We start from the raw sequence: 11,866 nt of genomic DNA, 5'->3' as shown, positions 1-11,866 counted from the left end.
TATGAGGTTCTGTTGATCAATGCCATCCAACAGAACCCACCATGGCCACTTCAGCTACTAGACAACCAAGAAGCCACCTTGTTTGTCTTGAAATGGGCTGCTGCAAAAATTCCTCCTTCTAAGCTACTAATTATATAAGTAACAATAGATCAAAAGGGCCCCAAATATAACTGTGGAATATTCTTTTTATTACAAGAATCCTGGTTCTGAACATTGACTGACATGTTCTGCTTCCCTTTTCAGGTGTAGAGTTTGTTTTGTTTTGGTGACGTTAGCTGAATTATTTGCACCCACACGAATGAAACTCACATACACGGGAAACTGTGCCCAGTATGTAAATCAAAATTTCCACATGGCTGCCCACTGTGAGTTCAGCTTGACAGTGTCTGAAGAATGAAACCTGCCCTAAATATTGATATAACCACCAGAGACGAGCTGCCATTGATGAGCACACATGGCCGTGGTCTACGCTGACCTGAGGTTCTCCCGAACTGTCCTCCCACCACAGAAAGGTCAGTATGTACAAACGGGGCCAGGTTCAGGGGTATTTCTAGTAATACTGCATGGAGATGAATTGTCATACAAGTGGATTTCATATTGGGATCATTCTTCATTGGGATACCAACAAATATCACCAGAAGGTCACTTTATGGTTGCTACAAAACACAGAGGTTTAGTCTTCAGCTGTAAAATGGATACTTTGTAGTTAGATACTTTAGATTACGGTATTTTAACAATGAGTCCAGGTCAATGTTTTATTTTATTTTTTTTGCACGTCTCTTAAAAACTTTTTTTGTTTGTTTGCTAGAAATTTATCGTATTTATCGGCTTATAACACACACTTTTTTTCCCCTTAAAATCAGGGGAAAACCTTGTGTGCATGTTATACACTGATCCCTGCTGTCTCTGAGGGAAGAGGAGCGAACGCCACTGAATTACCGTACATAGAGCCGCGATCTCCTCCGTCACTCACAGCCACACCTCCTGGCCCCACATTGGGCCACTGTTCTGTCTATAATATGAGCAGGACCAGGAGGCGTGGCTGTGAGTGACGGAGCGCACCAGGTACACAGGAGATCGCGGCTCTGTGTAATTCAATGGTGCTCGCTCCTCCTCTTCTCTCGGATACAGCAGGGATAATCCAACACTGGCGAGGATGCAATGATGGGGCTGCAGATGGGCACTGAACAGGCTGCATTGTTGGTCAATTTATAGGCTGCAGATGGGCACTGAGCAGGGTGCATTGATGGCCAATTTAATGGCTGTAGATGGGCACTGAGCAGGGTGCATTGTTGGTCAATTTAATGGTTGCAGATGGGCACTGAGCAGGGTGCATTGATGGGCAATTTAGAGGCTGCAAATGGACACTGAGCAGGGTGCATTGATGGCCAATTTAATGGCTGTAGATGGGCACTGAGCAGGGTGCATTGATGGCCAATTTAATGGCTGTAGATGGGCACTGAGCAGGGTGCATTGTTGGTCAATTTAATGGTTGCAGATGGGCACTGAGCAGGGTGCATTGTTGGTCAATTTAATGGTTGCTGATGGGCACTGAGCAGGGTGCATTGTTGGTTAATTTAATGGTTGCTGATGGGCACTGAGCAGGGTGCATTGTGGGTCAATTTATAGGCTGCAGATGGGCACTGAGCAGGGGGCATTGTTGGTCAATTTATAGGCTGCAGATGGGCACTGAGTATGGTGCATTGATGGGCAATTTAGAGGCTGCAGATGGGCACTGAGCAGGGTGCATTGATGGTCAATTTAATGGCTGCAGATGGGCACTGAGCAGCGTGCATTGTTGGGCAATTTAGAGACTGCAGGTGGGCACTGAGCAGGGAGCATTGAAGGACAATTTAGTGTCTGCAGATGGGCACTGAGCAGGGTGCATTGATGGGCAATTTAGAGGCTGCAGATGGGCACTGAGCAGGGTGCATTGATGGGCAATTTAGAGGCTGTAGATGGGCACCGAGCAGGGTGCATTGTTTGTCAATTTAATGGCTGCAGATGGGCACTGAGCAGGGTGCATTGTTGGTCAATTTATAGGCTGCAGATGGGAACTGAGCAGGGTGCATTGATGGTCAATTTAATGGCGGCAGATGGGCACTGAGCAGGGTGCATTGATAATAATGGGCACAGAAGGTTTGTATAGCTGAACGGTCAGTGCAGGAATGGTGAGGAGACCTCATAATGGGCACAGAAGGTTTGTAGAGCTGAAAAGTCAGTGCAGGAATGGTGAGGAGCCCTCACCATGGGCACAGAAGGCTTGTAGAGCTGAAAAGTCCATGCAGGAAGGTTGAGGAGCCCTCATAATGGGCACAAAAGGTTTGGTTTGTAGAGCTCAACAGTCAGTGCAGGAATGGTGAGGAGTAAAGATGAGCCAAATACCCCCCCCCCCCCCCCCCGGTTCGGTTCGCACCAGAACCTGCAAACAGATCTAAACTTCATGTGAACTTTAGAACCCTATAAAAGTCTATGGGATTCCAACGTTCAAAATCAAAAGTGCTAATTTTAAAGGCTAATATGCAAGTTACTGTCCTAAAAAGTGTTTGAGGACGCGGGTCCTGCCCCAGGGGACATGGATCAATGCAAAAAAAAGTTTTTAAAATGGCTGTTTTTTCAGGAGCAGTGATTTTAATAATGATTAAAGTGAAACAATAAAAGTGTAATATTCCTTTAAATTTTTTACCTGGGGGGTGTGTATAGTATGCCTGTGAAGGGGCGCATGTTTCTGGTGCTTAGAACTGTCCCTGCACAAAGTGTCATTTCTGCAGGGAAAAAAAAGTAATTTAAAAGCACTCGTGGCTATAATGAATTGTCGGCTCCCGTAATACAGAGAACACTCATTGAAAGTCATTGATAAAAATTTTTTTTTTTAAAGCGTGGGGTTCCCCCCAAATTCATTTACCAGGCCCTTCAGGTCTGGTATGAATATTAAGGGGAACCCTGTGTCAAATTTAAAAAAATGACGTGAGGTTCCCCCCCCAAATATCCATACCAGATCCTTCAGGTCTGGTATGGATTTTAAGGGGAACTCCATGCCAAATAAAAAAAAATGTATCCAAGCACGCAACCTGGCAGGCCGCAGGAAAAGAGGGAGGGATGAGAGAGCCCCCCCTCCTGAACCATACCAGGCCACATGCCCTCAACATTGGGAGGATGCTTTGGGGGTCTGTGACCCCTCAAAGCACCATGTCCCCATGTTAATGGGGACAAGGGCCTCATCCCCACAACCCTGGCCGGTGGTTGTGGTGGTATGCGGGTGGGGGGCTTATCAGAATTTGGAAGCCCCCTTTAACAAGGGGACCCCCAGATCCCGGCCCACCCATTTGAAATGGTAAGGGGGTACAAAAGTACCCCTACCATTTCACAAAGAAAGTGTAAAAAATTGTTAAAAAACACACACACACACCGTTGGGAAAAGTCCTTTATTAAAAATAAAAAAAAGATTCCAGCGGTGGTAATCCACTCTTGCTATCCAGCAATGGGTGATCTCCTCTCCGAGATCCAGTGATGGCTGATCTCTCCCGATGACGTCCAACGCATCGCATCCTGTCTCCACCGTAGTTACTGTGGGAATCCCCGGCAGCCTGGCACTTCTTAGCAGAGGAGGACGGGGCCACCTGTCACCTGACCTCGTCAGCTGACCCTGCCCCCTCTGACGCAAGGGGAAAGCCGGGCTTCCCCATTGGTGTACGGGTGACCCCGCTCCCTCTGATGTAACGCAGGTTTGTGTTACATCAGAGGGGGCGGAGTGACCCACACGTTACTGGGGAAGCCCGGCTTTCCCCTTGCGTCAGAGGGGGCAGGGTCAGCTGACGAGGTCAGGTGACAGGTGGCCCCGTCCTCCTCTGCTAAGAAGTGCCAGGCTGCCGGGATTTCCGCTGTGTCTCTGGTGGAGACAGGATGGATGCGCTGCGCTGGACCATTGGGAGAGATCACCCATTGCTGGACCCCGGAGAAGAGACCAGCCATCGCTGGATAGCAAGAGTGGATTACCACCGCTGGAATCTTTTTTTTATTTTTATTTTTTTTTTAATAAAGGACTTTTCCCAACGGTGTGTGTGCGTGTGTTTTAACAATTTTTTACACTTTCTTTGTGAAATGGTAGGGGTACTTTTGTACCCCCTTGCCATTTCAAACAGGAGGGGCTGGGATCTGGGGGTCCCCTTGTTAAAGGGGGCTTCCAGATTCTGATAAGCCCTCCCGCCCGCAGACCCCTCAAAGGAATGGTTGAGGAGCCCTCACAATGGGCACAGAAGGTTTGTAGAGCTGAAAAGTCAGTGCAGGAATGGTGAGGGGCCCTCATAATGGGCACAGCAGGAGTGCAGACCTGGGAATATAGCACAGGAATGGTAGGACCCACTCATAATTATCCATTCATTAAGAGGTGCTCCTTTGGGGGGAACTGATAATGTAAAAACATCTCAGGGCTCTTTTAGACCATAGACCTAACGAGAGCATGCATTGCCAGGCTGCAGCTATAGTAAAGCCAGCAGACTACTAAATTTACTAAAGTTATAAAACTATAAAATGACGACTTTACAAAACAGTGGTTCAACCTCATCTTTAGTAGGAATGATGTACCTGATTTCCGATGCCTAATGTTCCTGAGTTTGTTTCAAGGTGGGTTTTGGTTCAAACTTTACACAAGTTTGGCTGCTGAAAAAGAACCCAACTGAAGTTCTGGCCATTTTCCAAGCTTATAGCTGGTATGGATGTCAATGAACCCCACAAAAACAAAGACAATAAAGCATGAGGTCCCCCAAAATCTATATCAGACCCTTATCTGAGCATACAACTTGGCAGAACAAGAAGGGGGGGGGGTGGTAAGTATGCGCTATCCCCCTCATCCATATTAGGTCACAAGGACTTGACATGGAAATGGTACCTGGCCTGGCCAAGTACTTTGTCCCTAGCTTGTTGAGGACAAAGGCCTCTTCCCCACAACCCTGGCCTGATGGTTGTGGGGGTCTGTAATGGGGGATTATTGGAATCTTGAAGCTCCCTTTAACTGTAAGGTGGTACCCAGATATTACCCTCCCCCCCATGTGAATAAGAAAGGGATACATAGTACCTCTCCAGCTATGCAGATCCAAATCCGTCACAATAAACAATGTCTGCCTACTCACCAAAACCCACCGACAGGTCTAGCAGTCTTCCGAGTGGTGTCATTGCCCAAATGAGACCATGTGGCCATATTTGATTAATGATGTCTATACTTTCCCTGTCTTTTAGTTTACGTGGCTGATGATGCCTGGCCAGTAAATGGATGGAGTTGGGTGACATGACTGGTAAAAGACACGTAGGGTGCCTGATGCTTCCTTAACAACCATTAAGAGGAAGCCGTGAAATGTTGTAGGAGGAAAAATACCACCTACTACTGTACACATCACGTTCAGCTTCCAACAAACTAGCAAAAGAGTCCAGCGTTCAGGAGAATGCCTGGCAAAGTTCAAACTGAACATTCAATGCATTCCGAACCTTCAGTATGCAATTCAATTTTGGACACCAGTCCTTAGAAAAGATGTCCATGTACTGGAGAGCGTTCAGAGAAGAAGCACATTTGGTCAATGATTTCTCTACTATCCGCGAGCATTGTGATCGATGATAGATTTACGAGGGACATTTTTGGGGATTTGTATTTTTTGGGCTTTTTAACCACTTCAGCCCCGGAAGATTTGGCTGCTGAATGACTGGGCCATTTTTTGCGATTCGGCACTGCGTCGCATTAACTGACAATTGCGCGGCCGTTCGACCTGGCAGGCTGCAGGAAAAGAGGGGGGGATGAGAGAGCGCCCCCCCTCCTGAACCATACCAGGCCACATGCCCTCAACATTGGGAGGATGCTTTGGGGGTCTGTAACCCCTCAAAGCACCATGTCCCCATGTTAATGGGGACAAGGGCCTCACCCCCCCAACCCTGGCCGGTGGTTGTGGGGGTCTGCGGGCATGGGGCTTATCAGAATCTGGAAGCCCCCTTTAACAAGGGGACCCCCAGATTTACGAGGGCCATTTTTGGGATTTATATTTTTTGGGCTTTTTAACCACTTTAACCACTTCAGCCCCGGAAGATTTGGCTGCTGAATGACCGGGCCATTTTTTGCGATTCGGCACTGCGTTGCTTTAACTGACAATTGCGCGGCCGTTCGATGTGGCACCCAAACAAAATTGACATCCTTTTTTCTCCGCAAATAGAGCTTTCTTTTGGTGGTATTTGATCACCCCTGCAGTTTTTATTTTTTGCGCTATAAAAGAGCGACAGTTTTGAAAAAAAAAAAAAATCGCAATATTTTTTACTTTTTGCTATAATAAATATTTAATTTTTTTTTTTTTAAAGCTCATTTTTTTCCTCAGTTTAGGCCGATACGTATTCTTCTACATATTTTTGGTAATATAAATCGCAATAAGCGTATATTGATTGGTTTGCGCAAAAGTTATAGCGTCTACAATATAGAGGATAGTTTTATAGCATTTTTATTATTATTTTTTTTTTTTTTTACTAGTAATGGCGGCAATCTGCGATTTTTATCATTATGGCGGACACATCTGACAGTTTTGACACATTTCTAGTAATGGCGGCAATCTGCGATTTTTATCATTGTGGCAGACACATCGGACAGTTTTGACACATTTTTGGAACTATTTTCATTTATAAAGCGATCAGTGCTATAAAAAATGCACTGATTACTGTGTAAATGTCACTAGCGATCAAGTAGTTAAATGTGTTCCCTCAGTGTGTGTTCTAACTGTAGGGGGAGGGGACTGACTAGAGGAAGTGGCGGATCGTGGTTCCCAGCTATTAGGAACACACGATCTGTCTCTCCTCACAGAACAGGGATTTGTTTGTTTACATACACACGTCCTTGTTCTGCCTCTCGTGCTCGTGGTCGCTTGTGGCCGGTGGTCATCGCGACCATCGGCCATGAACATCGCCCCCCCCCCCAAGTGCAGAGGAGTGTGCTCCTGCTACCCCGCTTAAAGGAGCTGATTCACAGCTACGACGGCTCACGGGATCATGCCAACCTGCGGCAGGATAATGACAGTGGTTGGTCGGCAAGTGGTTAAGGACCGAGCCTCTTTCTGAGATTTGTTGTTTACAAGTTAAAAACATTTTTTTTTTTGCAGGAAAATGACTTAGAACCCCCAAACATTATATAAAAAAAAATTCTAACACCCTAGAGAATAAAATGGCGGTCGTTGCAATGCTTTCTGTCACGCCGTATTTGCACAGCGGTCTTACAAGCGCATGTTTTTTGGAAAAAATACACTTTTTTGAATAAAAAAATAAGACAACAGTAAAGTTAGCCCAATTTTTTTTTTACTCATTCACATGGGGGGGGGGCAGTATTTGGTGGCCCTCTATTTTTAATGGGGGGCTTTCAAATTCATATAACCTCGGCCCTGCCCGCAAGAAGCATGTGACAATCACCGTAAGTACACCAATGACCCCCCCCCCCACCCTCCGGTGTTAGATGGATGAGAAGGCGGCGGCAGAGACTAACCTTAACATAGGGGGCAGGGAGTATGAAGAGCCGGGCCATTCTCCTCTCCATTCTCCTTTGGGCTGAACAGGAAGTGTGTCCTGAGACACGATTGGGAGTCCTAAGACTCTCTGGCCAATCGGGTCTCAGGATCTGCTTCCTGATTGGTCGTGAGGAGAATCAGGAAGACAACCGCGAATATTAATTCACTATTGTCACACAAGTGGGCGGGCTCGGGGGCACAGTGCTCTGCGCCCCGAGTCCAGCCTTTTTTCAAGCCAATTAGAGCCTCAGGCTCTAATCACGTGCTTCAAAAAAATAAAAATAAAAACCCCATTGGAATCCATACCTCCGGCGCCCTGCATGTAGATTAGTGGCCAGGCGCATGACTTAGGGGGTGGCGCCACTGGTTGGGAGGCTTCAAACTCATCCTCATCCTTTCCTGGTAAGGCAGTGCTTCATGCTCAGATTATAGTGGATGTAAAGCCTCAAGGATTTTCACCTTATAAAGTTATATGCATTAAGGTGAAAAACCTTCTGTGCCTCAGATCGCACCCCCCCCGTCCCCCTTTTTCTTTCCTGAGCCTGATCCGATCCATCAATGTGCATAAGTGCAGTGGCTCCAGCCGCTGTCTCTCTTCTCATTGGACAGATTGATAGCTGCAGGAGCCATTGGCTCCCGCTGCTGTGAATCAAATCCAGTGACTCGTGAGTGGGGAGGAGTGCCGCTGTCTGTCAATATACTCGAGAGCGAGCCCACACGGGTGCCTCCTATGGAAAGCAGCTTTCCACGGGGGCACCCCGATTGAAGGAGGAGGAGCCTGGAGCACCAAGTGAGGCACCCCAGAAGAAGAGGATTGGGGCTGCTCTGTGCAAAACTATCGCACAAAGCGGGTACGTATAGCTATGTTTGTTATTTTTATACAAAAAAGAAAAAAAAATTAACCGAAAATTCGAAGCATCCGAATGAATGAAAGACTATTTGACAAATTTTTTCTCTAAAACTATTTTTCGAAAAGATTGAAAATCCGAAAAATTTGAAAATCTGAAAATCAGAAAGAATGAAAATCAGAAAATAAGAACGGAAAGCATTTCGTATTTTCTATAATAATTAAATTATTAACCATTATTATAGTTTTTATTATCATTATTAGTTTTTTATTGTTATTATTGTTATTTATTGTTATTATTATTTGTTTATTAATAATAAATAATAATAGTTATAAACTATTAATTTATAGGTATTTGATTTTTTAACATAACAAATACAGATTTATCCAAAGTTAAAGTGGAGTGCCCCCTAAAAAAAAAATGGAAAAGTCAGCAGCTTTTTTTTTTATTGTTATTATTGTTATTATTATTATTATTTGTTTATTAATAATAAATAATAATAGCTATAATAGTAGTTATAAACTATTAATTTATAGGTATTGGAATTTTTAACATAACAAATACAGATTTATCCAAAGTTAAAGCGGAGTGCTCCCTAAAAAAAAAAAAATGTCAAAGTCAGCAGCTATTTTTTTATTGTTATTATTGTTATTTATTGTTATTATTATTTGTTTATTAATAATAAATAATAATAGCTATAATAATAGTTATAAATGATTAAATTATAGGTATTGGAATTTTTAACATAACAAATACAGATTTATCCAAAGTTAAAGCGGAGTGCTCCCTAAAAAAAAAAAATGTAAAAGTCAGCAGCTATTTTTTTATTGTTATTATTGTTATTTATTGTTATTCTTATTTGTTTATTAATAATAAATAATAATAGCTATAATAATAGTTATAAATTATTAAATTATAGGTATTGGAATTTTTAACATAACAAATACAGATTTATCCAAAGTTAAAGTGGGGTGCCCCTTAAAAAAAATAAAAAAAATAATTAAAAGTCAGCAGCTAGAAATACTGCAGCTACTGACTTTTAATAATCGGACACTTACCTGTCCCAGGGTCCAGCGATGCGGGGGGGAATGAAGCCCCCCCCCCCTCGTTCCCCGCTCCACTCGCGGCGCCGGCATTCTCACAGCCGGGCACCCACTGCGCATGCATGAGCGGCACCGCGCGCCGTGATACACCGCACACAGTCATCTGGGACACGTGACAGGTGACTGTGCGGCGCCGAGGGGGAAGTGATGTCACCAGCCCAGGCAATGAAGGAGGCAGACTACAAGGGGCCCCCTAGCAACAGGCATTTAGAAGTGAGTAAAAAAAAATTTTCCAAATTTTTACGAATTTTAAGCAATTTATAAAAATTTTTTGGTGGCAACACCACTTTAACCACTTAAGGACCGCCTCACGCCGATATACGTCAGCAGAATGGCACGGCTGGGCACAATCACGTACCTGTACGTGATTCTTTAAGTGCTCAGCCGTGGGTCGGGAGCGCGCAGCCGGCGGCGCACTCCAGTCCCGGTCCTGTGCTCCGTGACCGTGGCCGCGGGACCAGCGGACCCGATCGCCGCTGGTGTCCCGCGATCGGGTCACAGAGCTGAAGAACGCGGAGAGGTCAGTGTAAACAAACCTCTCCCCATGCTTCCTAGTGTGGCTGTCACCGATCATCTGTTCCCTTTTATAGGGAGAGACGATCAGTGACATCACATGCCAGGCCAGCCCCCCCTACGATAAAAAAAAAACACATAACGTCATACATAACACTACACTGCCCCCTAGTGGTTAACTCCTTCACTGCCAGTGTCATTTACACAGGAATCAGTGCATTTGTATAGCACCGATTTTTGTATAAATGACAATGGTCCCAAAAATGTGTCAAAAATGTCCGATGTGTCCGCCATAATGACGCAGTCACAATAAAAATCACTGATCGCCGCCATTACTAGTAAAAAAATAAAAAATAAAAATGCTATAAAACTATCCCCTATTTTGTAAACGCTATAACTTTTGGGCAAACCAATCAATAATCTTTAATTGCGATTTTTTTTTTTACCAAAAAATATGTAGAAGAACACGTATCGGCCTAAACTGAGGGAAAAAAAATAATATAATAAAATATAATATAAGAATATAAATGCATACAAAGTTACTAATTATTGAAAACAATGAATAGCGCATCTATATGAAAGGAGCGTACCGGAGCCGTTGGCAGCGGCGGAGGCAATTGGGTCCTTCTCGGTGTTAGGTATGGAATGTCACTTCCGCCCATAGATCTTAAAGGGGACATTTTTTTTTATTATTTTTTTAAATGACAATTTATTTTTTTGGATTATTTTTTTGCGTAAATATGAGATGTGACGTCTTTTTGACCCCCAGATCTTATATTTAAGAGGTCCTGTCGTGCTTTTATTCTATTACAATTATAGAATCTATCTATTCTATTACTATTATTCCGTGTAATAGGAATAAAAGTGACAAAAATTTTTAAAACAGTGTAAAAATAAAATAAAAAATAAAAGGTAAAATAAAAAAATTTAAATAAAAAAAATATTTAAGCGCGCCCCATCCAGCCGAGCTCACGCGCAGAAGTGAGTAGCGCCCGCACATGAAAACGGTGTTCAAACCCCACATGTGAGGTATCGACGCGATCGGTAGATCGAGAGCAATAATTCTAGCCCTAGACCTCCCCTGTAACTCAAAACATGCAACCTCTATAATTTTTTAAATGTCGCCTATGGAGATTTTTTTAAGGGTAAAAGTTTGTCGCCATTCCACGAGCGGGGGCAATTTTGAAGCGTGACATGTTGGGTATCAATTTACTCGGCATAACTTCATCTTTCACAATAACAAAAAATGGGCTAACTTTACTGTTGTTTTTTTTTTTTTATTCAATAAAGTGTATTTTTTCCACAAAAAAAAAGTGCGCATTGTAAGACCGCTGTGCAAATACGGTGCGACAGAAATTATTGCAACGACCACCGTTTTAATTCTCTAGGGTGTTAGAAAAAAAAAAAAAGTATAATGTTTGGGGGTTCTAAGTCATTTTCTAGCAAAAAAAAATAATGTTTTTAACTTGTAAAACAACAAATCTCAGAAAGAAGCTCGGTAATTTAATGGCTTGCCGACCGGCCACCGTCATTATACAGCGGCAGGTCGGCGCGATCCCGTGAGCCGTCGTAGCTGTACATCGGCTCCTTTAAGCGGGATAGAAAGAGGCTTGGTCCTTAAGTGTGTAGCGGATGACATTTTGGACAGAATGTCACACGCATGTACATTTAGTTTTTGCCTCAGAACAGTAGAGGGGTTCTGAGGGTTAATTACATAGGTTGGCCTTAACACCAGTCTGGCCGGGCTGTGTTTGGAAGTTCTGCCTGGTCATGTGAACGGTGAGGTGCACATGACTGGCCAGAACCAGGCCTGGTTGGATGTTTAGGTATTAGCCTTCTCTGAGCCAATCAGTGGGAGTTCCGGGACCCACTGAGGAGT

General features: G+C 43.9%; 1 protein-coding gene across 2 annotated transcripts in view; it reads left to right on the top strand.

Annotated features, from left to right (window-relative positions):
• The first annotated feature begins 298 nt into the window (after positions 1 to 298).
• LOC143956906 (uncharacterized) overlaps positions 299 to 11,866 on the top strand; it is a 106,463-nt gene continuing 94,895 nt past the window's right edge. For both annotated transcript variants that reach the window (XM_077467076.1, XM_077467075.1), the window contains exon 1: positions 299 to 512. In XM_077467076.1, the coding sequence (XP_077323202.1) occupies positions 455 to 512 (58 nt within the window). In that variant the 5' untranslated portion in view covers positions 299 to 454. The remainder of the gene's footprint in view (positions 513 to 11,866) is intronic.

This window comes from Lithobates pipiens, unplaced genomic scaffold (genome assembly GCF_037356315.1).
Source record: "Lithobates pipiens isolate NorthernLeopardFrog02 unplaced genomic scaffold, aLitPip1_a1.2 Scaffold_44, whole genome shotgun sequence".
NCBI lineage: Eukaryota > Metazoa > Chordata > Amphibia > Anura > Ranidae > Lithobates > Lithobates pipiens.
This window is presented reverse-complemented; position numbering and strand designations above follow the sequence as displayed.